Source organism: Typopeltis vanoorti, chromosome 13, assembly GCF_054136105.1.
Source record: "Typopeltis vanoorti isolate ZY-2024b chromosome 13, IOZ_Tvanoo_1.0, whole genome shotgun sequence".
Taxonomy (NCBI): domain Eukaryota; kingdom Metazoa; phylum Arthropoda; class Arachnida; order Uropygi; family Thelyphonidae; genus Typopeltis; species Typopeltis vanoorti.
The window spans coordinates 20,303,138-20,330,484 of NC_143561.1; the positions used below are offsets into that span (position 1 = coordinate 20,303,138).

The following is a 27,347-nucleotide window of genomic DNA, read 5'->3' on the forward strand; positions in this document are numbered from 1 at the left end:
CAGGATACCACATGTAATTCTAATCAGTAAACTGCAGCATATAGGGATGGATATAGGGTTGGTGAGATGGATAGGAGGGTGGTTGATGGAGAGATATCAGAGAGGTTTATTCAGGAGTAGAGTCCAAAAGATGGCCTGTGATTAGTGGTGTGCCGCAGGGTTCTGTTCTTGGACCACTACTATTTAATTTGCTCATTAACGCTATAGGAAAGGATCTGAGAGCAACTGTTCATTTGTTTGCTGATGATGCAAAGATGGGTAGAGCAATAGTGAATGCACATGATGTCAAAATTTTGCAGGATGATTTGGATAGATTGGAGGACTGGGCTAAGGAGAATGGATGTCAATTTAATGTGGCAAAGTGTAAGGTTATGCATTTTGGGGTGAAAGGATTAGCAGCAGTATACCACATTGGTGGAACTTTACTCCAGGAGATTGACGAGGCCAGGGATTTGGGAGTGTTGGTGGATAGGGAGTTAAAGTTTAGGGGGCACATTGCAAAAGTGGCTGAATCAGCTCATCAAATCACTTGATTACTGAAGAATACTTTGATGAACAGAGAAAAGTTATTGTTCCTCTGTATTGAGCCTTGATAAGACCCCATCTTGACTACTGTGCCCAGATCTTGTCCCAGGGTTTCTTCTTGATGGGGAAGAGGTGGAGAGGATCCAGAAGCAAGTGACCAAGATGATAGCAGGTCTATGGAATGAACCTTATGAGAACAGGTTGAAGATTTGTGGGTTGCAGAAATTAGTTGATAGGTGGAAAAGGGGTGATATGATTGAGACATTCAAATTACTGAAGGGTTTCTATAAGATTAATTCAGAGGATATTTTTCAGAACAGGTCTTGAGGTGGGAGGACTAGGGGGGCCATCCATAGAAACTGGAGCAGAGTGTGGTTAGCAAGGGTGTTAGAACTAGGTTTTTTACTTGGAGAGTGGTGAATGAGTGGAATAAGCTGCCAGAGCCTGTTGTGGGTACCATGACTGTGAATGAGTTCAAGGGAAAGTATGATAGATACTGTGTGGATGTTGAATAGTTGTTCTTGACATGATGTTTAGGGCCTCCCCTCAATGAGTCTGAGGACTCCTTGGAGTTGCACGTAATAATAATATAATGATAGTGATAACATATGGAAAATTATTTAGTGCTAGAAAATGTTTGCCACTTTTTTGTAGGCATCCTCAGTATGCATTGATTGGAAGAAAAGCATATGGATTCTAACAGAAAATTTAACAATGCAACATCAGTGATTCAGTTGGGCAATGATGATCATTTAATAATATCCTGTTACTCTACTCAGTATTGATATTACATTAATGGAGTAGAGCAACAACAACAACAACATATTATATTCTTGAATATGATACTTGTTATGGTTAGTATGTCTGTTATGATGTGTGTGTGTGCTTTATAACACACACACATTAATGACATTAACATAAGTTGTTAATGTCATTAATGTAATCCTTAATGTGTCTACTTAAATTCCTATAAATAAACAGATTATATTTTGCTGAGTTGTAACTGTAGCTATGCCTTTGCTTGCTCATTATTTTCTTCAGTGCTAACTAAATAAGTGTTATTCTGATTCGTGAGGCTGCCCATTCATTTAATCCCAGTGAAATATAGGATTTAGTTAAACAGCTGAATTGGATAACTAAGACTAAAGCATTTTGCATATTTTAAACTAATAACCAACTTAAATATTAGCTACATAACTACTGTTTTTTCTTTACATTCATTCAATCTAGATATTCTAGAGAAAGGTAGTCTTTATTATTTATTATATTATTTTTTAATACTTCAATGAAGTGAAATATTAAGTAGTAGTTAGATTTGATTTTAGATTTCTAGTTATATCTTTAAATGAATTTCATATTCTGTTATCAATAATATATGTATTTATAATGTTTTAAATATTATCTATTAATAGTATTAATTAAAATTCATAATTTTTATTTTTGTCAAAATTGAATGTACAGAAGAGATGCATATTATGACATCAAAAGAAAAGGAAAAAGAAAAGGATACTGCAGAAAAAATGAAAGAAGCTTTAGAACAACAAATAGAGAAGCATAGAGATTCTCATCAGAAACAGTTATCTTCACTGAGGGATGAGATTTCAGAAAAGCACTCTGCTATTAATCAGTTAAAAGAGTAAGTAAATTTATTATCTTTAATATTTATTAATGCATTTTAATGATCATAATTTTTTATATATTTTAAGAATGGGTATAAAATTACTAAGGGGATAAAAATAGTAAAACAAATTGTAGAGGATCAGATACATCTGTTTTTACATCTAAAATGTAAAAACAATATAGGTCAGTTGGTTAGTTTAGAATAGTAAGTGAGGTAAAAGATAGTAATATTGCATGTCATTGATTTATTGTTTTCCTTGAATATATGTGTCAGATGATAAACTAAATCTTGTTTCCCTTTTCCTGGTGTGAAAATTAATGATAATAATGATATGAAAAATTCAAAGGATTATTGGAAGAAGAATGAGAGAGTAAAGACTGTGAGTCTGCTACTATGCTATGATAGAGGCCAGTTGAAGAGGAGGATCATAATTTGAAAATGGGTTTAGATTGTGCAGAAGGATTGGGTTACAGTTTGTAGACTTTTGGACTAAATTTGATGGATGGAATCTGTATAAGGCTGATAGATTGCACTTGGAGTTAGTCTCAAGAAACCGTTGTTCACTGGGATTGTGGAAATGAAAAATCGGGAAATTTGAGCTATTAGGGGCAATGCACGGAGAAGGTGAGTAAAAAAAATGGAGAATTTAATCTCTCAGTTAATGCAGTTTGAATGGAGTGGTCGATATAGGGCATAAAGGTAGTAATGTGCCTAAGGGAGATAATGCAGTTTATATACTGCCAGTTAGTATATAAACTGAGAGACATTCCTAAAAACAGTTAAAAACAATTACTATGGTATGGACACATCTATAAAATACCTGTGTTTTCTTAACAGGTTTCCTTAAATTTCCAAAATGGAAGAGTAGAAGGAAAGATACCACTGGGAAGACCTAGAAGGAAATGGATAGAAAACATTGAGTATAAGCAGTCTGAACTCTTACAGAAATTTGAATAACTTGGCTGCTAATAGATTGAATTGGATTATTATTCATGGTAACCTCAACCCACTTTAGGTGGATGATGAAGATAATGATACTAATGCCAGAAGCAAGAAGGGATAACAGAGAGAGTCTTTGTCATTGGCTGATGCAACCTCATTTACTACAGCATATGTTGTAGTTACAGGAATAACATGTGAATGATATAGTATTTTAGGAGGATAAAGAGAATAGGATTGGCAGAGTGTGTGTGAGAGAGAGAGATATTGCTGATAATAGATAGATTGTAGGCAAAAAGAGTAGTAGGTGCCATGAAGACAGTGCCGTGGAATGCAGTGAATTGCAGGTAGTCTATGTTGTCTGGTATCTATTTCACTGATGTGAAATAGATACCAGCAGGACAAACTCTACAGTTAGTTTCTACTATAGATCAGGAGTGGGTACAAGAGAAGATTTGGATGATGTGTATAAGCAAACTAGCACAGTGAATACAGTCTGAGTAATTATCATGGGTGACATCAACTAGGGGTGGACATAAATTAGAAAGTATGATCATATGGCAGGAAGGAAATAGAATTTATTCATCTATGAAGAGATAGTTACTAGTTGCATAAAGCCATAGCAAGAGATGGTGGGAACTCAGGATTTGAGAGTGCTGAATCTGGTGATAGTATCAGAGGATCTGTCCATAACCAAGGTATCCATATTTCAAAATAAATTAAAAATGCCAAGAAATTACATTCTTGGTTAAATCCTTTATCAGAGTGTAAGCAAACAAAGTTTGCTCATGAAGTAACTTCACAACTGGGAAACTTTGGGATGAAATATGAAGAGTAGAGCAGGTGTTGTGGCCTTACGACAAGACTTGAATAGACTGAGTGAATGGGCATGGGAGTGGAGATGCTAGTTCAGTGTTGCAAAATGTAAGATTTTAAAATTTGGAAAACAAAGATGGGGTGTAGAATTTACTCTTGGTTGGGATATATTGATGGAGGTAGTAAGAGATCTTAGGGTGATTGTGGATAAGAATCTAAAATTTAAAGAACATATTGCCAAAATTGTGAGGACAACGCAACAAATTCTGGCAGTGATGCAGAGGACACTGACTTGTAGAAGTAAGGAGATTCTGGTTCCATTGTATAAGGCTTTGATTAGTCCACATATTGACTACTGTGCACAGATTTGGGCACCTGGTTTTCAAAAGTATGAAGAGATGTTGGAGAGAGAGTCCAGAGTCGATTTGACTGAAATAGTTTGATTTCTGGAATGTTGGATTAACTTTGAAGAGCTTATCATAAAATGGTGAGAGATTTGGGAAAAACAAAAGGTCATCCCTGGAAGCTGTATAAGGAGGATGTGAGCAGGGGAGTCACTTATTTGCCAAGAACTTTTGCTATGGTTTCTTCTTTTCCTTGACTACCTCTTTTACTTCCTGAGTCTGCCATGGAGTTCTGATTTTTCTATCCTTGCAGATTACTCACCAAATGCCTCTCTGGCTGAATCAAAGTTTGCTTTTAGAGTTTGCCACTGAATCTGCAATCTTGTTCTTGTTTTCAAAGTCTTTCAGTTTTTCTTGAATAATGTTTGTGTATTTGAGTCTACAGTTCACATCTGGTAGCTGTTCAGCTTTGATTTGTTTTAAAACTTTCTTATACACCCTTCTTTTCAATATGAAGTTCAATTTCATCCTGCTCAGCACTAAATGGTGATCACTTCTAATTTCAAATCCTCTGTATACTCTTGTGTCCTGAACCAGTGGGAAAACATTACTGTTGAAAATAACATAGTGAATAAGATTTTTCTTGTTCCTTGCATCTTCTCTCCATGTGAATTCGTGTGCATTTTTACATTGGAGCATGGTACTAGTAATGACTAGTTCGTGTCCTGAGCAGAAATCTGGCAGGCACTTATCATTATTATTGGTTTTGCTCCTTTCTCCAAATTTTCCTGAAACATTCTTATGTCCGGTAATCATTTCCTACTCTGCTGTTTAGGTCTCCAACAAGGACTAACTTTTCCTTTTTCATTGTGCCAGCTGCCTTCTCTAACCCCTTGAAAAATTCCTCCACTTCATCTTTATTAAAACCTTTTGTGGGCCCATAAGCATGAATAAGTCTCATTGTCCAGTTCCCATTCTGATATTAGTCCACATCACTCTACTTGATATTGCCTGCCATTCAAGATTATCCTCATATTTAGTGTTATAGCTACTTCTTCTTTTCCCTGATTGATATTTGTTGAATATAACATCTTGTATTTGTTGCTTAGAAAGATCTCACCTGTTTTTGTCATCTTCTAATTCTTCTGCTAGTTCCATTTCTTTTCCATTGCTGCTTTTTATGTTGATAGTGCCAGTCTTGATCTCTATTGATGTTGAGTTGGGGCTTGGGTTTAAACCAAAAAAATACAAGTTTCTGATATAGGAATTCTATAGTATTAAATGGAGTTTTTTGCTCTCTTAAGGTTTCTGCCTGTTTCTTATGAGAACCAACAGTTTGAAACAGCTGTTTTTACAGTTTCCTGGGCAATGCATTCCAACTCAGTTGTGATGCTGAGGATTGTATTCTTTCTCATGAGCTCTCTGGTTTATATTTTTTCAAAATGTTATATGAAAGAGTGATGAAATAGCGGTGGATTTATATTCTTTATTTCTGTTAACATTGAAAACAATGAAAAAAAAGTTTGGTACAAGTGGGAGACCACCAAAAAACATTAAAGATTAAAATAGATCCTTTGATCAGATAAATGAAAACAGATAGCTCCATTAAAGATGAAATACTGATGTGAGTTCTGGAAATATGTAGAAGAAAGAGCAAAGCATTATTTAGCAAAGCATTATTATAACCAAGTTTATAAAATTACTTGGTAACCCTAATATACATTATTCCCAAGGTAAAAAAACTTATTTACATCTATATCTCCTCCAGAGATTATTCAAAATAAAAACACCTTTTAGCAACTTGCATAGGTAAAGTTGATAAGGCTGTGTATTACTAAAACCTTGGTATTTAGGGTCTAGCTACTCACTGAGGAGACCTCAAAAAAGGTTGAAACCGGTCTGGGTAGTGACCCCACCCATAATGTATTGCAGTATGCAGTATACATCTCTTAGTGAGATATGCTTTACATTATGGAAAATACTAAGAATAGTGATCAGAGCTTTACCCACCTTTACAATGAGATGCCCTGGTGTTGCACCATCTATACACTTGAACTACATTTCAGGTGCAAATTTAACTGTTTGCTTACTTGGGATTAGGAGTAAAATAACCAATTTTATAAAATTACTTGGTAACCCTAATATATATATATATATATATATATATATATATATATATATCTTTTTTGCTATTTTGGAAAAATACAGCAAGATCAGTGGATTAAGTACTAATGCAAATAGACAAAATTAAATGTTTTTTGGCAATTGGGATCTTGGAGGCATTGATTTTGGACTAACCCCCTAAGAGAGCCTCTCATTACACTTTGAATTCTCTTCTCCTTTTACTCAATATTATCAGTTCAAGAACTTTGAAACCTTAGAAGACTGGAAAATAGGGCCACTTTCCTTTTCTTCTAAAGCCATTGTACTGAAAACCATAATCTTTCCTGCTCAGTTGTACATAATAAATATTACAGACATTACAGAAGCTGAAGAAAAGCAATTATATAGTAAACCTGTGCAATTTTTTTGGTCCAGCCAATATCAAGAAATTAAAAAGGAATCTCTTCAACTACCAAAGAAGCATGAAGGATTTGGGCTTCCAGTCTTAAAATTCTGCTATTTAAACATTGCAGACCTATCACACATGTATAGATCTTCTTATGCACTACCTGGGTTTCATCTTCCCCTGTTTGGAGTAAATGATTATAAAGGTCCAAAAGCTGAGATTGTTCTTGAATACTACAACGCTCTGTGCTATTTTTAATGGAAAGAATGTCAACACTCTGGCATTGACATTCTTTCCATTAAAAAAAAGTAAGATTTGATGTAAAGAAATCTAATCTCTTTTGCCGTTAACTTCCACAGTTGGGTATACTGAAAACAATTTGTTTCATAACTTATTGAAGTTCCAAGGATATCCTAACAGGAGGGATCTTGCTTAGAGAATTGCATATGGCCACCTTACAGTCAATTCTATCAAATGGAGGTACTTTAACCTTGGAGGTCCAATCCGTGACATCTGTTACCAATTGGAAACAATAAAACATGCATTCTACAACTGCCCTCTTGCCCTGGGTATTTGGAACAGATTGTGTAATGTGTTGGGCATTCCATTACTTACAACAGAACAGGTTACTTTTTTGTAGTACCTACCACCTCTCAGCAATGGGAAAAGAATTTTAATTTTTATAATTAATGAATTAAAATACCATTTATGGAAGGTTAGAAAGAAACATGGATTTGAAAACCAGCAATATGACATCCAAATGCTTTATAATATTGTATTGTGGAAATTTTATTGTTCAGTCAGACAATTTTTGTATTTAAAAGAAGCATTCTAGGAGATATCAAATTTTTGACTAGATGATGTAGACCAGGGGTCAGCAACCTTTTCAGGCTCGCGGGCCACATTCAACTTTTATTTTTAATAATCTAGCCGCAAGTGTTTAATTAAGAGAAAATAGTGAGTGAAAAAAATACTTAAGTTATCAATTTTTATTATAACAATCTTAAAAAAACAGAAATATTTAAAATAAGAGATATGAAACAAGCATGAAAATGAAACTCAATGAAAATTATTATCATGTAAAAACAAAGTAATATAGTTTATGCATCATAATTTATTTTATGTGTGTCTCCCCGCTTAATGTGACTTTTGTGATTATTTTCCCTTAGCCAGATTATCTATATCTACTTTATAACCCGAGGTGCAAATTCGAATCGAAGCATGCAAATATTCATCAGTCAGTTGAGAAGAAAATTTATTTATTTTTAAAACTCATGGCAGAAAATGCTTGTTCGCAAATGTATGTGCTTCGAAATGACTATCATCTTCTTTGCGATAGTAATTAATCCTTCAAATTTTTTTGGTAAGCATCAATAAGATTTTTGGATTTTTTCTGATGAAAATGTGTTCTTTAATGTTTCATTGTGTTGTAATTCCAAAACTTCCATCTGTAATTGGTTTGGTATGTTATCAATGTCAACATTAAAAAGGTTCAAAAATAATCGCATTTCGATGCTATTTTTATGAAAATCCACAAATCTTGTTGAAAATTCCGTTTGTAAATCTTCAGTGATACCAAAAAGTTTCCTTTTGTGTTTGTCATCCAACTGTAGATGAAGATTTGCAACATATATAATGATCTAGATTTTCTTCCATCATATGTTTCTTCAACAGACATAGTTTGCCTTCAAAAGCTTTTATGTCAGAAAACAGTTCTGCTAGTAATTTGCCTTTGTTGGAATGTCCTACCTGACTGACTGCTCCAGTTTTGTTTGTTTGTTAATCTTATCTTTACCTCTTTAAATTCCGTTTTTCTTCATTAGTTGTTGATTGATGCTCATCTGAATATAAAGAAATTTGTATTATACTGTGCTGCCCTATGTTCAGATTAGTCTAAATAATATAGAGGAATCAATCATCAACTATACTTATATTATTACTTTATCTTCAGGCCGAGGTTATTAATAGCTTTTAAGGCTTCCGCAAAGGTCCGATTAATTTTATGAGCGATGCAATGAAAGAAAATTAGGCAAATACCAAGTTTAACTCAACAAAAGAAAACGTTTAATGTGGAATGTTACAACATATACATTCAAGTATAACTATCTGCAAAAGGTTATCAAATTGAACAATTACAAAATGTCACATTCAGATATTAGTAACTTCTTAATTAGGTTTGAGGATTATGACTAATGTTGACATTTCTTAATTCTTAAAGCATTAGTATATCTTTCACTTAGTTCTCTCTACCCAATTAGATGAATTAAATCATAAATACATTAGCTCAGTTTAAAGTATTCAGAATAATTACAAACTATTAACTATCAAACATTCACTTTTCAGTTCTTTATGCTCAGTCAATCAAGTTGAGAATAGTTCTTAAAAGTTTAACCTTTCAAATGTTACTATAATTAATCTTATGACAAGCTGCACTGTATTTTTTCTCAGTCAGCTAACACTCAGTAGAACAACATAACACTTATTATTTTGAGGGGAAACTACTTCTGTACATCTAACATCCAACCATTAATTGACACAACACCACAGCTAAGGTCAAAATGTATCCGACGGAGTTAACTGTTATAGATTCACAGGTTATAGAAAGGACAACTCTTACCGGTTTACTGCTTCTACATATAGAATTCGCATAGGCGCATTTGAAATTCTTGTTGACTTTTACTTTATGGCAACACAATTCAAAAGAAATCTTCCACTATAATAACTGAATTATAGATGCAGAAATACACAAGTCTTGATACACTTGATTTAAGTTATCTACTAATTCTTTATTTTCTTCTATGTATTAACCTCAGTTCTGCACTATTCTTCCACTAACCATTTGGAATTTATCGTAGTATCAGAACTCCCATAGAACTAATTCAAGATGCCTATTAACTCCTTGTTCTTTCCTAGTTGATTTTCGGCATATATTAATTCCCCTTCTGCCACTCACTACTTCTCTCTATGCTGTCTCTAGGGCTTCTTCCTACTTTTTACTTTTGTTTTCCAATCAACTACATTCTCCTTTTCCCGCCAAAATCCGGTTCTAACCAGTTCAGCTTATATCCTGACTTTTCTCATCATACACAGTAGCTCACGCTCCCTGCACAAGCTAACTAAAAATAAACTCCGTTTCTCCGTTATTAGCCAATCAAATCCCATCAGTAGAATTCCATAAATTTACCTTTACTTATAGAAATAACAAAAAATATATATATCACAATTCATATAAGGTACATTTAAATTTATATACACACATTTTCTTATAATAAAATAATAACAAACAAAACTCAAAGCAATTATATGAATAACACATTATAAGCAAGAGACTAACAACAAATAATATTTACAAGTCTTGCTTATGACATGGCAGATTATGTTAAATATGAATGAAGTATTATTATTTACAAATATCTTCATTCACAGTTTAACACCTTGGCCCTGCAGGTTCAAATTAAGTTCATTAAGGTAGTTATAATGTCCATAAATGCAAGAGACATAATATATTTTTTATCAGATAGTTGTGTAATGTCCTTATACTCAACCGATTCATTATGAATACTTTGCTTCTTAAGTATGTTTTGCTGAGCAATCAAAGAAGCTTCTAATTTATTAATGATTTTTTTTCTAAGTTCACAGTTCAAACCCTTGTATTGGCTTTCATGTTCATTCTTGTAATGAAGTCTGATATTATATTCTTTCATAACAGCAAAACACTTTTATGACAAATAAAACAAAGGGACTTCCCCCATTTTCAATAAAGAAGTACTTGCTGTTCCATTCATTATTAAACCTTCTTCCTTCATCTGCAATTTTACATTTTCTTGAACCCATTTTTGAAATTATTTTTAACAGATACAGGGTGTTTCAAAAATAATGACCCAATTTCAAATAATTATATTTAATTATTTGAAATCGAATTATTTGAAATTTGAATTTCTGCATGAGTCATGATATTTTTTTTAAAAATGTCATGACTCATGAAATGTCAATTTCAAATAATTCAATTTTAAATAATTAAATATAATTATTTGAAATTGGGTCATTCTTTTTGAAACACCCTGTATATAAGACAGACCAGGGAACACGACTGCAAAAGTGCGCCAAAATCTCAGTTGTCGTCTGATGAAGTCGCCTTTGTTATCCTCACTCATGATGACTGACACGGTTGACTCGTGCCAAGTTGCAGGGCGATATCACGAAGTATTGGTATCAAATTATTTGTAATTTATTATTCATATTATAAAATGTGTTATTTAAATAATTCAACATACGGGCCACATGCCATGTAAGTATGGTCAACCTTTTATGGGCCGCTGGTTGCTGACCCCTAGTGTAGACCACCAACATTCTGCAATATTCACCAGGGGGAGATAAAATTCTGTCTGTTTTTTCTATGAGAAATTTTTTAAAATAGTCCTATCCTCTTAATTCAATGTTGTCTTATAGTCAATTGCAGGGATGACTGGAGAACAATCCCGGGCAGAGAAGGCTAACTTAAGGCTGTTAACTCAGATAAGGCTAACCATCTTGGTATTAGTCATTTTTGCACTTTAGTTTCAATTGGTATTTTTGGTCATTCATCTATATGAGATGGATAAAAAAGGAAAACTGATAGCCTTTGGCTATATGATGATATAAAAGAGCTGAGACCTTTTCTCTATCTTTAATACAATCTATCTTTTCTTTCTCCTAATACTATCAGGCTCTCTTGCACCATTATAATAACTACTCTAGTCCTATGATGAGCATCCCTTTACTTTTTCACCTCAATAAAGGTCAAAACTGATCTGGACAATGGGCCTTCCTATAATGCATAGCACTGTATGCACTGAAAAGATGTGTGCCTTGCACACTAAGGCTGTTAATGTGAAGTCATTAGCCTCTATATACAAGTAGGCTAGTTCTGAAGATGCTTCACATGCAAACTTATTTGTTTGCTTGCACTTGGATAAAGATCAAACAAGAATATAATTTCCTGACATCTTTAATTTAATGCATAACCAAGTGGAAAAACTTCAGCTGCACTTAATTACTTGTTTAAATACAATTATCTGAGCATCAAATGACCTAACCAGAGTTAAACAATCCTTGAGTGGGTTAGAACATCAACTGACTCCTGATCAGCACCATGTAACTTTGCATTCAGTTAACTGCACCTTCACTTAACTGACCAGCATATATGACAAGATAAATTTTTGAGATAAATTTTCCAATATGATTTGGATAATTGAGAGATTGCTCCCTGTGTGTGTGTGTGTGTGTGTGTGTGTGTGTGTGTGTGTGTGTGTGTGTGTGTGTGTGTGTGTGTGTGTGTGTGTGCGTGCGCACGCACGCGCGCGCGCATGCGAGAATATTATACACAATTTCTTTATGATAATTAATTGGATACTTGTATTATTACTTTGATAGTGCCAACCAAAAATTGTCTTTAGCTAAAGAAAGACTAGAACAAGACTATGAAAAATTAAAACAGGAGGAACAAGAGAAGAGTCATAAATTGCAAGAATTAATGTAAGTATAGTACATAAGCTATTTTGAGATAATTATATTTATTTTTGTTTAGCTGGATAAATTTTATTTTTGCTCATGATTAAAAAAAAAAAAGACAAAAAAAGTTTTTATATGTTCACATAATGTATTTGACAGTATAAAGTAAGATATTTTTAAATATCATAGTGAATAGAGAAATAAAAACACATATAATAAAACTTGTCGAAGATATTTATACAGATGATAAATGTACAATAGGGTACTGCAATTAATGAAGCAAAACAAATCGAAATGAAGAAAGGAATTAGTGCAAGTCCACTACTATTCAATATTTTAATGGGTAACATAATAACAGAACTAAAAGATAAGTTAAAATGGAATAAAAATTGATAATAATATAGTATATCTGATCTGTTATGCATGTGATGTAATAATGGAAGTAGACACAGAAGAACATTTACAAAGAGAAGTATTCATTTCTGACAGATTTCTCAAAAATATGTAGTGGAAATATCAGTACAGAACATTCATGTTTATTAGGTAAAGAGTCAGGTGTAAGTCAGAAATAAAATAGAACAAGTGATGAATTTTAAATAGGAATTCATATTACCTTAGAAGAATAACAGAAAATGAAGTAAAAGAATTAAAACCTAAATGTTGTAACTAAGATAAGTATATATAAAAGTATAAACAGTTTAAATTTATGCATCTGAAACAATAACTTGAAACAGTTAAGATCAAATAGTTAGAAACTAGTACAGAAATGAAAACTTAAGAAAATTGTGGGAAAAACAAAATTTGAAAATATACAAAAATTGCACCTTACAACCAGTAAATGAAATGAATGAACAAAGAGGAAAAAGGAATGGCAAAAGCATTCTTAACAGAATGCAAAAAAGACAGAATAATTAGACAAAGAGGAAAATGAAAACTAGATACTGGAAGCTGTGGAGGGATGCATTGCAATGAACATTGTTGCAACAGGTTTAAGAACTAAGGTGGAAGAAGGAGCTATTTAAAAAAATTCTTTTGGGGAATATTATTATGGAAAAAAAACTGAACTAATTTGAAAGAGAACCAATTCTTAGGGACTTGAATTTGAAGAAATGATAACTTAAACTGAGAAGAATCATGCAAGAAATTCAAGTACTGAGATAATAACTTCCTGCTCAACTGACAAAGTTAATGAAGCAAATGTGTATATTTAGGCTTAAATGCTGGTTTAAACTCATCTTCAGGTTTAATGGAATGGAAGGTATGGTCAGATCTGACCAACCATGTGGTGAAAGATGTATTTCTTGTGTTCTCCACAAGCTCTCCACATCACCTTGATTAACTGTTATTCTACCTAATTTCAAATCATCAGCAAATAACTGAATATTTCCTTTCCAGTTATTTCCTATATCATTTAAGTACAAATTAAACAGCAATGGTCCCACTGAACCTTGTGGCACACCATCGAGGTGAAAACAGGTGACTGTTATCACCTCTATTCTGCCCCTCCATATACTGCTTTTTGATGTCTGTCCAGCAGCCAGCTGATTATCCACTTAACATTTAACCAGTGTCAAATCCATCCCAGTTTGTTCTAATTTGCATGACAGGGTTCCATGTGGTATTCTGTCAGATGCCTTTGTAAAATCCAGCAGAATCATCGTGTAGCCATTTCCTTGCTGTTACTGTATTATAAAAAGATAGTAAATTACAAAGGCATGACTGACCCTTCACAAAGCCATGTTGACCCTCATGCAGTATTATATTTTTATCTAGCCATTCTTGAATTCTCTTTTTGACCAACTTTGCTAGTACTTTTACCACCATGCCTGAGATACGATTGGTCTATAATTTGCTATTGCAGTCTTAGAACCTCCCTTATGCAAAGGAATTATTTTGCCCTCATTCCACTCCCTTGGAACTCCACCTGAGACTTAAAGAGCCTATTCAGAAGCATTGCCAGTTCCCGTGTACATTCTTGCAAAACCCGAGCCAATATCCCATTTAATCCCACAGCTGTATTTACATTGAGAGTCTGCAATATCCTATGAACCTCAAATTCATCCACCTCTCTTCCCCATTAGTGTCTATCATATGTTAAAGCAGTAACTTGACAGTTTTATCTGCTTCTGTCTCCTTGTGACCATCATCATTCATTAAAGTTAATCTTCCATAACCATTCTTTCTCTTACTTGCCACATAATGAAAGAACTCTTTGGGATATCCTTTGTCCTGCTTGGCTAGATTCTTCTCATAATCTGATTTTGCCTTCCTTTTTGTGCTGGCCACCTTTCTTGCCTGAGCCCTGTCATTTGTGAGTTTGCTGGTCTATCCTCCACAGCATTTTCTTCTTTTGCAGCTCATGCTTAATGATGTTGAGCATGAGCTGCATCCATCTAACTTCTACCTGATTAAATCTCCTTACCTTATATACACTTTATTACTGCTTCCTCTAGATGGCCCTTAACTATATCCCATGCATTACTAATATCCTTATCCTACAGTGTTTTATGTAAAGTCTTTGTAGCTCAGTCAGTATAGACAAAGCCCTTTAGATAGTATAGACAGAAAGACCTGGGTTCGATTCCCATCAATGACATGAGGAACCTTTATCTAGTCTCTTTCAACTAAAGGGTGAGTTAGCCAGTCTCATACAGAGGTAGAAGGTTTTTCATCCCTCGGAATTGGCAAACCGGTCCATGAACACACATGGATCTACAGTCATAAAATACATATATACTTAATCCCTCACTAAAAAGGGTCAACCAGTCCTAGGGGATGGTCGAGGAACAGGGGATAAACCCCATACAAAGAAGTGTTTTATGCCATGGCACATTATTAAGCTTTTTCCTAAGCTTGTCATAATCACCTGCCTTGTAGTTCCAATATATCCCTTCTTGATAGAATATTCCTCATGTTGTACAATCTCCAAAGTCAAGAATGCATGGGTCACTTTCACCAATCAGAGGCAATGTGGTCACCTTGGTTATGGACAGCTCTTCTGATCTCCAGGTTGAATACTCTCACACCCCTAATTCCCTCCATCACCACCTCAAGTAATTATCTCTTAGTAGGTGTATAAATTCCATTTCCTTTGTCATGTGATCTTTCTTCCTTTTTATTTAGATTATCCTATTTTTTCTGAGATGTCCTAGATATTATAAGGAATAGTAATAGCATTACTATAATTTATATGTTGAGAGGGATGTGAAGAGAGAAACAATTATTTTGTTTATTTTTTTGACACTATAACAATTGGCAAATGAAGATTTCAGCTAGGGTAGAAAGCCTAGATGGAACAGAGATTGTGGCTCTGTTTACAAGGGTTTTTAGGATGCAATATTTTTGAGAGGAAGAAATGAGGAGAAAGTTTAAATGTGTCTACTGGTGTATGTTTCCTGTAACCTAAGAAAGAAACATTTAGAAGACCTGTGATTTGAGTGGCTAAAAAAAAAAGACATTGTTCTCTTTTCTGTAGTGCACTGTATTCTGGGGTACTTGCTTTTGAAGTGTAGGAGGAAAGAGTCTAATGTGCCTGTACCATATAACCTAGAGAACACATCAGCATATCTTAGCCTGATAGAAGATTTGAGGAATATGTTTTTTGAAATGCTCAATATAGAAATTAGCTAGGGGAGGAGAGAGGACAGAGTCCTTAGCTGCATCTTCCATTTATAAATAGTGTACCAATAACCAGCATGAATGGCAAAATTAGAGAGGTTGATGGGGTGAGGGGGGGGGCATTTGTAAGCTAAATTAAGTTGTTATGGTGGGGGTATTGTTGAATAAATTAGTGATATCTAAACTGACCATTATATCACTACTACTACTTAAAACTATATTTTATACTGAGGGTTTGAAGTGGGTGAAATTTTTTGTATATCTACTAAGATGAAGTATATTAAGGATGGATTAAAGATTTAATTATTTTTTATGTTGGGCCCATATACGAGAGGTTGGCTAGTCAACCTATAGTACATTAGTACCATATATGGGTAGTTAATTGTTTGGCTAATTGAAAAGAGAGAGAGAGTCAGTAGCATTTGCTATAGGATTACTAGGTTTATGAATTTTAAGTAAACCACATGTGGGAAGGAAAGAACTGAAAGATTTGGGGGTTTTATTTTAGCTAATTCTAGGGACCAATAAGTGACATTTTTAAGATATCTTTTTAATGTTTTCTGTTGAGAAATAACTGTTGAGGGTTTGAAGTGGGTGAAATTTTTTGTATATCTACTAAGATGAAGAATATTAAGGATGGATTAAAGATTTAATTTTTTTTTTATGTTGGGCCCATATACGAGAGGTTGGCTAGTCAACCTATAGTACGTTAGTACCGTATATGGGTAGTTAATTGTTTGGCTAATTTAAAAGAGAGAGAGAGAGAGTCAGTAGCATCTGCTATAGAATTACTAGGTTTATGAATTTTAAGTAAGCCACATGTGGGAAGGGAAGAACTGAAAGATTTGGGGGTTTTATTTTAGCTAATTCTAGGGACCAATAAGTGACATTTTTAAGAAATTTTTTTAATGTTTTCTGTTGAGAATTAATTGAGTCATTCTAGATTCTGGTAAGTGGTACAGTTTCTATGAAACACATGCATTTTATGTTCTTATTCACTGGTATTGACATTGTCCTTATCAGCACTAGTAATTATTATACATATATTGAGTCTTCGCATAATTTATGGAGAGCATAAAGGTGATTATTAGAGAGATTTATTTTAGGTGGGGAAGTTAGCATAAGGATGTTAGCCAAATCAAGCCTGATGTTGTCAGTATTATCTAGTCAGGTATGAAACATGATATAGAATGAAACATGAGCCAGAACTTGATGTACCAACTTAGAAAAAAAAAGAAATCTTGCTGATAGTGTTGCCATCCGTGGTCGAGGCTGAGTACTTTTCAGACCACTCTCGTACAGCACCTTTTCTGGATTGTTATAAAGTTCACATTTAGAAATATTCATACAAGTTAGTAATTGGTGATGCTTCCTCGATATTACAGATTTTGCAAATGGGGAAGACTTTTATGCCATTGCTAAAGGTCTTGTGTGGCTGGTCTTGAGGCAAGAGATATTGGTAGTGGCACAGCGATTAACTTGGAGTTGATGGTAGCTCCTGGTTTTTCTGCTGAATAGCAGTGGTGAGTAATGTCCTAGAGAATCATTCTTTTTACATTTCCTTTTTGAGTAGTTTTAAAAAGATCAAAATCTGTGGTATCACTTGATGTTGCAGCCATTTTTTCTACTTCATCTGCAGTTTTATTTCCCTTTAACGTGAGAAGGAATCCATTGGAAAATTATTTCAGAATCCTTATGTAGTTTATGTTTTTTTAAGAGAGTTCTGTTTGAAAAGAGATTGCTACCACCACATCTGTAGATATTCAAAGGACTTTAGAAGAGTAAAATTTGATTTTTAACTATGCACAGGTAGAATTCCTATATCCCTACATCTTTTAAGGAAGGCTAGCCAGTTAAGTTACCTGGATAAACAGAGTTTTCATTTACTGTATTGTTTAGTTTTGTGCACCATGCATTCTCCATGAAGAAATAGCAAATGTTTATTTAGACTTAGGTGCTGGCTCTTCTTCAGGTTTAATGGAATGAAAGCAGAAAAATGAAATAAACACATTTAATAATTCTAATATTTTTTTCTGTCACAAGACAATAATCTGGGATACAGTGTAAAAATTGTAATAACACACAAAACATGAACAATAAGTGGAAGTTGTTAGACTGAAAGCCAAAAGTCCTAAGAGGAACACCCTCTGTGTGCAGCTAGCCTTGGTTTTGGGGCAGAAGGTCTTTGAATTGAGATTTCTCAAATCCTGGAAAGTTTCATTCAATCATATTTATTAAAATTTGTCAGTTGTTTATAATTCTGCTGCTGATTCCAAAAAATGTCTTTAAAGTTTGTATTTGTTGCAGTGAAGCACAGTAGTTTTTTTTCTGATTTCATTCTGTACAAGGTATCCAAATCCCACGTTTAGTTTTAAGTAGCACTGATATCATGGTTAGTTTTGACATGACTTTACTATTCAACAAGGAAGAGGGGGGGTCACTAAACTTCTATTGATGAATTGGAGGGGGGGGTATTCATCTTCTCCCCACACAATGCTGATATGCTTATAATTCCTTTGACTTCTCGTCTAAGGGATCAATATATATATATATATATATATATAAATGTGAATGTGGCTGATACATGCTGGAATTGTGTGCTTGTGAAGTGTAATATTATGCACTCTGGCATGATGAGATTTTCAGCATTATATTGATAACATATTATATTAACTGATGATGTGACTAGGAATCTTTGAGTTATAGTGGATAGGAAGTTAAAGTTCAAAGGACATTGCAAAACTCGGAAATACAATTCAGATGACTTGTGATGCTGAAAAGAACATGGATGTATAGATAAGGAGGTCTTTTGCCTTGATACAACTTTACACCTGGTCTGTTGTGTGCATATTTGGTCTCGTAATGTTCCTAATGAATGAAGAAGGCAAAGAAGAGTTACAAAGATGATATCAGCATTATGGAATGTAGATTGTGGATTACATGCTGAGGGTGTGTGGTGTGTGTGTGTGTGTGTGTGTGGACTCTAGGCAACACTGGTAAATTGGAGAGAGACAGGTGATAAAGGAGCATATAAATTTCCAAAAGGGTGTTATAGGATACCCTTTGATGGAATTTTTCATTGTGTAAGTGAAAGAGGAGATCCATGGAAGTTGAGTTTGTGTGGAGTTAATTGAGAAACAGGTGAGATTTAGATTTTACTCTCTCAGAGCAGTGAGTTGAATGGAGTTTGTCTGTTGAAGTGGCGAGTACATTTAGTGTGAATGAGTTTTAGATAATGTATGACAGCTGATGTGAGTGATGTATGATCTCCCTTGATGAGTTCCTGAAAACATTTGATTGAGAAAACATTTGATTATAATATGTAATTACAGTTAAACAGGTTATGTTGTGTTTATTGTACATGTAATAATAAAAATGGCGAGATAGAGAACAGTGGTATTTGTATATTGACACTGTTGGTATTTGAAGTTGATTTTTATCTGTGTGCTTCAGTTTTCCCCCTCAAAAGCTTGAAACTAGTCAGGAATACCTTTTAAGTAATTAAAAGTAAAATAAATAAATGGATGGAACACGTTCAAAGAATGAAAACAGAAAGATTACCAAAACAAGCCATTAGCAAAAAGAAAACCAGGACGTCCTCTTAAACGATTCAACGATGACTTCTAAGGCTGGAAGAGGCCATGCTAGACCTAAATCCTTGATACGCATGATGATGATGAAAAGTAATGCCATTGCCTCTTTTGATGGACTTAAGCTATCCTGGTGACTGGTTGAAATAATATTTCATTATTATTATTATTTTTATTTATTTATTTACTATTATGATAACAAATCTAGCTATTTTCAAAACTGAGAAAAATATGATTGAATGAAACTGTCCCAATTTTGGAAATCAATCTTATCACTCTTATAACTAATATCAATTTTTTTATTTATATACCTCCCCGTTCTCGTTCTCGACCATAGATGCTAATACTATTGGCAAAAAAATTTTTTTTTTCTAAGTTGGTATATCTGTTGTAAGCATCCATGTGAAATTGCAAGTCATTCTATCAAGTAGTTTGTTTTATACAACTATCTGAAGCAAAAGTGTTGTCTTTATCTCTTGAAATGGATAAAATTAAGTATTGTGCAGTTATAAAATTCTTTGTAAAAGAAGGTTTAATGCCAAAAGAAATTCATTCAAAGTTCATAGAAGTTTATTGGCACTTTTCTCCTTTGTTTCTGACAATTAAAAAATGGGCTGCCAAGTTTAAACATAACTGTACCAGCCTTGAAGATAATCCACATGAAGGACATCCAACACTAGAAATCATTGATCAAGTGCACAATATGGTATTGGATAACCAGCAAGTCAAAGTGTGTGAAATTGCTGAGACTATAGGAATTTCAAAAGATCGTGTAGGATATATTTTGCATGAAGAATTGCAAATAAAAAAGCTTTGAGCAAGATGGGTGGCACATTTGCTCACAGCAGATCAAAAACGCACTCGCATGAAAATCTCTGAATAGGGCTTGGAGCATTTTAACAAGAATAAAACTGATTTTGTGCTTCGATTTATTACTATGTATGAGACTTGGATTCATCATTTCACACCAGAATCCAAATAGCAGTCAAAACAGTGGACAGAAGCCAGTTGCGCCAAAGAAGACAAAGTCGGTTCCATCAGCAGAAAAGGTGTTGATGTTTTGAGATACTAAAGGTATTTTTTTATTATCTTGAAAAGGGTAAAACAATAACCGGGGAATATTATTCCGATCTTTTAACCAGCCTAGATGAAAAAATTTATGACAAAAGACCCGGTTTCCAGAAGAAAAAAAATCATCTTTCATCAGGACAATGCACCTGCCCACAAAGGTGTTTTGGCAATGGGAAAATTAAGGGATCTGCACTATGAATTGTTGCAACATCCACCCTATTCCCCAGATTTGGCTACCTCTGACTTCTATCTCTTCCCAAAACTGAAACTCTTCCTTGCTGGTCAGCATTTTTCTTCAAATCAAGAGGTAATTGCCGCTGTAGAGGGGTATTTTGCAGATCTTACTGAGAACCACTGCACGGATGGGATTATTGCGCTGGTGCATCACTGGAATAAATATATTAGTCTTAAGGGAGATTATGTTGAAAAATAAAAATAATTTTGAAATTATAAATTTGTTTTTTCATTGTTAGGCTGAGAACTTTTCAGACTACCCACATATATACATACATACTCAGCTAAATTTTTTCCTTTAGATGTTAAGGGTATTAAAGATCAAGCTCTCCGTATACTTTGCAGAATGTACTTCTCTCTTTGTTTTGACTATAGACCTTACAGTTTAGTTAGCTGTATTTGCTCTGGGATGACTATAGAACTTGGTTGAAAATTTTGCAATGATATTACATAAGTTATTATTCTATTTAAATGTTTCCATTATCTAGACCTTGTCTCTATCTTTATCTTATGATCTAACTTTTTTTTTATTTATTATTTTGGTAATGTAATTTATTAAACTTTGTGTTCATTATGAACACAAAGAACCAAAAGGCTTCAGTTCGGTGAGTAAAATTATATAAGTCATTTTGATATTAGATCCAACATTATTTAAAAGCCGAATGTAGAAACTATGACAGTTTCGTAAGGTAAGTTGACCACAAAGCTAATGAGAATACATTCCCTGTCATTCACGAGCTGCTTTAGTATGACCATATAGAAGACATAGGTGCAGCCCAAGTGTCTATATGTATACGCCTTTTATTGGTCCATTTTGATAAGGTTTCATTGATCTGACAGCTTTTTGGAACTGTTGACTCTCCTCAGGGATCAGATAGAAACCTTAAGAGAGCAAAAACTCATTCAGTACTGAATGAGTTTTTGCTCTCACACAAGCCGAACTCAAGTAATGTCTTGAGGGAAGAGGTTTCTTAAAATGTCGAAATAATCGACATTTTAAGAAACCTCTGGAATATTGGTGAATAAAGATGTAACATCCAGGCTTGCCAGAAGGTCTGTATTGGAGATCGAGATGTTCTGGCAAACCTGGATGTTACATCTTTATTCACCAATATTCCAGTAGATGAAGTAATCGACATTTTAAGAAACCTCTTCCCTCAAGACATACTTCTCTGTTCCATCATTGCTTAAAATCTAATTTTTTCCTATGGAATAAAACGATTTATCAACAATTAACAGGCCTTGCAATGGGCAGCCCTCTTTCACCCGCTTGTGCAGATCTCTTCATGGAGAAACTTGAAAGCAAAATTTTATCTCAACTAGACCCTAAACCCACAGTGTGGTGGAGATATGTGGACAACATTTTTATTGTTTGGAAAAACACAGAAAAGGATCTGTTCGATTTTCTCAGCAAGATCAACTCATTGCATCACAAAATTAAATTCACATTACAACTTGAGAAAGAAAAACAATTACCATTTCTGGACACTTTAATTAAGAAACAAATAGATGGATGCATCAGCCCTACAGTCTATCGCAAACCAACCAACACAGGTCGATACTTGCACTTCACTTCTTCACACCACATTTCTCAGAAACTTAGCATCGTACACATGCTAAAAAATAGATCCTCTCTCATCACTACAGATGATAAAGACCTCAAAGATGAACTATCCCTGATATCAAATAACCTTATAAACAATGGTTATCCTATAAAATTGATCCACAAAATACTTTTCTGTGACCCCCCCCCCCACACACAAAGACAGCCTGAAGATATACATTATAATTCCACTATCATGATTCCGTTACGGGGACAGTTTCCAATAAGATTGCTACACTCCTCAAGCCACATGGAATACGAGTGGCTTTTAAACCTTCAAAGACCATCCACCAATTCTTAAGATCTCCAAAAGATAGTCATCCTTTTTCAAATATGGCGGAGTCTACAACATTCCCTGTTTGTGCGGCTTTAACTATATTGGTCAGACCTCTAGAAGTTTTGAAATCAGAAAAAAGGAACACATAGGAGACATAAACAATAATAGAGAAGACAAGTCGGGGGTTAGCTTTTCATTTCTCCAGAACATACCATAGAATGGGACAAAAGCTCCTTGCCCTACTTAGAGGAGGATTTCCACTCCCAAATTATAAAAGAAGCCATAACAGTTATCTGTTCAAAACAAAACTTAAATAGAAACCAAGGATTAATTCTACCTGAGATTTGGAAGACCTTCATAAGATCTTTAAACATGCCAGAATTAAATCTTGCTGCCAATTACAGAATGTTCTACATAACAAGTGAGATTATACATGCTCCATGTGTGTGATGTATGCGTTCTTCTGCTTTTTTGTAAAAAATACAATTGTATTTGGTTCTTCCTTCATTTATAGTTTTAATGTAACAGTTTTAGCGTTTAAGTTGTCTTACATCTAATTTTTACCCTGACTAAGCCAAACAGCTAAAGTTGGCGAAACTAGTCGATATTTTCTAACTTAGTTTGAAATATATTTGACCTATATAAACCCAAATAGAAGTCAAACTCTCCTATAACCCCCCCCTTGGTTTGTAATATAGAAAACATATTAAACTTATCTGAACCCTTTCCTTGTAAATTCTTTAGAATTCAGAAACTTGGACTTCAAATTTGCAATTGAAACAATTTTTATGTTATGTAATTTGATTAACTTCTTTTAATATTTTGCCATGCCTAGTTTTTTGTTAATATAGGAAAAGGGAATTTTGAGGGTTACATGTTTATGAATCATTCTTCACCATTATTCACTGCTTTACCAGAAAACAACACAAATGTCAGAGACAAAAGCAACGTTTTATTACTTGTGTTGGATTCTGAACGAAGAGAAATTAAAATTATTAATACTCCTTTCAGAATCCAACATAATCCACCATATCAAAAGCTACATTTGTTGATATTATCTAATGTAAATCTCTTATTATAAACTATTATTCATATAATTACCTTTGTTATTTTTTATATGGGGTGCTTAAGGGTCAAAGCTGTATAACTGAGAGGAGACCTACACATAGCCTTTAAAGGAATGTGGAGAACCGACCAGGGCTTCTGACCATGTCCAATCCTCACCTTCTTGTGGTGCACCCTGTTGGGTATCTACCTGGATACTGAACGAATGAGGATTGGCTGGCAATTTGGGATTTAGCTGACCAAATTGTATTCTTATTGGTTAAACCAAAATAAAAAATGATGGTACAACATGACAAAATTTCTTGCCGGCTGGGGCGTTGCCCGGTTAAACAAGCCCCCGTTGTTTTTGCCAGGGAACCAGGGCGAACAGCGAAAAGTCAGCTACTGGAACAAAATACGAGGCTAATCTTCTTGAATGACAGTCACTCTCAAGTAGAGTAATGTGGGCAAATATGAGAATGGAGAACTGGACAATGAGACTTATTTGTGCCTATGGTCCCACAGAAGGTTCTACTAAGGTAGAAGTGGAGGAATTTTTTGAAGCTTTAGAAAAAGCAACTGACACAATGAAAAATGAAAAGTTGGTCCTTGTTGGGGATCTAAATAGCAGAGTAGGAAATGATTGTGAGACATACAAAAATATTTTGGGAAAATTTGGAGAAAAGAGCAAAGCTAATAATAATGGCAAATATCTGTTGGATTTCCTCAGGACATGGACTGGTTATTACTAATACCATGTTCCAACATAAAAATGTGCACAAATTCACATGGAGAGAAGAGGCAAGGAATAAGAAAAATCTCATTGACTATGTTATTGTTGATAGTGATGTTTTCACCCTGGTGCAGGACACCAGAGTGTACAGAGGATTTGAAATTGGAAGTGATCACTATTTAGTCTTGAGCAGGATAAAATTGAATTTCATATTGAAAAGAATAGCATGTAAGAAAGTTTTAAAGCGAATAAAAGTTGGGCAGCTCTCAGATGTGAACTGTAGACTAAAATACACAAAGATTATTGAAGAAAAAATGAAAGAGTTTGAGAACAGGAATCAAACCATGAAGATTCAGTGGCAAACTCTGAAGAAAACATTGAATGATTCTGCCAGAGAGGCATGTGGTGAGGTTGTCTGTAAGGATAAAAAAATCAGAACTCCCTGGTGGACACAGGAAGTTAAAGAGGCAGTGAAGGAAAAGAAAAAAGCATATCAAAAGTTCCTGTGAAATAAGTCAGCTTGTGTTCTTAGAGAATATAGAGACAAATGCAAGAATGCTAAACACTGTGTAAAACTAGCTAAACAAAAGTCATGGGAGGACTTTGGCAAAAATATAGAAAATAAATATCAAGAAGGTGGCAAAATATTCTGGAGGTTGTTGAAGAAGCTTAGGAATGGAGGAAAGAATGCTGTAAAAGGAGTTAGAGATGATAAAGGTGACATGAAAACAGGAGAAAAAAGATATCCTTGAAGTATGGAGTAATTACTTTGAAAAACTGCTAAATGAAACAAGCAGTGATGACAGCACAGTGGTAAAAAACACTGACCAGGCATGCAGTCAGGAATCCATATCCATACTTGAAGTAGAAAAAGCCGTCAAAGGCTTGAAATGTGGGAGGGAAGCAGGAGTAGATGATATTCGACCAGAAATGCTGAAGTATGGTGGTGTGAGAGTCGTACAGTGGCTACACTGCATAGTTCAGAAGGCCTGGACAGAGGGACGAATTCCCGATGATTGGAGTAGAGCTCTCATAGTACCCATATATAAAAAGGAAAATAAAACTGCATGTGAGAATTACAGAGATGTTTCCCTACTGAGTGTTCCTGGCAAGATCTATGCAAGTATACTTGAGAAACTGTTGAGAAGAATTGTGGAAGAAAAGCTTGGTGAAGAACAAGCTGGATTCAGGCCAAATAGAGGCTGTCAGGATCAGATCTTCACTTTACGACAAATAGTCGAGAAAGCATAGGAATATAACAAAGATCTGTATTTAAGTTTTGTCGATTTGGAAAAGGCATATGACAAGGTGCCAAGAGAGAAGCTATTCAATACGCTGCAGTTATATGGTGTCCATGAGGCATTATATCAAGCAATACTTAGTCTTTATTTGAGTTGTAAGTCAGCAGTTAGAATTGAAGGAAGTACAGGAAGATGGTTTAATGTTAAATCTGGTGTGAGACAAGGATGTACATTATCCCCTCTGTTATTCATTATCTATATGGATCATATTATGAAGGAAAGTGGTATTAAACATGATATCAAAATTGGAGATGTTAATGTCAGCTCTTTGCTTTATAGAAGATGTTATACTTCTAAATAAATCCGCTACAAGTCTACAAGATTCTCTGACTAAATTGAATAGCTGTTGTAATAGATATGGTATGAAGGTCAGCAATAAAAAGACAAACACAATGAAAATAGGCAGAATCATTGAAAATGTCAACTGTGTTGTGAATGGAGAACCTGTGGAACAAGTAAAACATTTCAGCTATTTAGGCATGATTTTTACTGAAGATGGTAAATTAAATATAGAAATAGACAACAGATTCAGCAAAGCTGGTATGGTGGGAAGTCAATTGAATAAATTCATATGGAATAAGAGAGAAATTAGTTGGAACACTAAATTAGCTGTATTCAAGACAGTGGTCAAACCAGTTTTAACTTATGGATCTGAGAGCTGGGTCAGAAGTAAAACACTTGACCAAAGACTGGAGACCACAGATATGAGAGTCCTGAGAAACATTATAGGTGTGAACAGATGGCATCAATGGCAATATCATATTAAAAACGAGGATATTAGTAAAGAACTTGACATTGTTAGCATCCAGGAATGCGTTAGCAGAGCTAATATCAGGTGGTATGGTCACTTAAACAGAATGGACATGGAAAGATTAGCAAAACAAGAGTTCTCTACCAGGTTGGCCAGAGAATGAACCAGAGGAAGACCAAGATATAGGTGGATTGATACGGTACAAAGTGCCTTAGACGATAGAAATATAAGATCTGATAATGTTGGAGTCTTGACAAGTAACAGACTGATTTGGAGGAAAATTGTAGATAGGAAATTAATAATGATGTAATTTTTTCATGTAGTACTATCATATCTTGTTGACACCCCTTGAGGGTACATGGCAGGAATTTGATGATGATGATGAGTTTTTTTATTTAATTAATTAATCTTGGATATGTATTAATAATGGAAAGGACTCTGCATAAAAATAACGTTCAGATTCATCATGAAGGTTATTTTCTTGATCATAAATTAGTAAATAATAATATTTTTTGGTTTACCGATGAAGTGTTGATCAATTTTATTAACTGAACCAAGTGTGGCGAAACTAGTTGGTTCAGTTAATAAAATTGATCAACACTTGATCGGTAAACCAAAAAATATTATTATTTACTAACGTTCAGATTATTTTATTTATTCCTATATTCATAGTAGAAGAATTTGTGTTCATCATATTTAATTATATATTATTTGAATTGAAAAATATCCTTTTATTTAGTTTCTGTATGTAAAGGTATAATGTTATGTAATGCTTATGCTTATGTACTGCTCTAATTGTCGTCATGGAGACGGAGTTAAAAATAGAAAGTGCGAGCATAGTAGTGCATGAGATATGGATGCGAGATGGAATTGATTTGAGC

At 34.2% G+C, this 27,347-nt stretch overlaps 1 protein-coding gene across 2 annotated transcripts in view; it reads left to right on the forward strand.

The window, feature by feature from the left end:
• Positions 1 to 27,347, forward strand: part of LOC150099979 (kinesin heavy chain-like) — a 579,478-nt gene that overhangs the window by 370,685 nt on the left and 181,446 nt on the right. For both annotated transcript variants that reach the window (XM_090403282.1, XM_090403283.1), the window contains exons 18-19: positions 1,987 to 2,161; positions 12,167 to 12,268. In XM_090403282.1, coding sequence (XP_090259408.1) covers positions 1,987 to 2,161; positions 12,167 to 12,268 — 277 coding nt within the window. The remainder of the gene's footprint in view (positions 1 to 1,986; positions 2,162 to 12,166; positions 12,269 to 27,347) is intronic.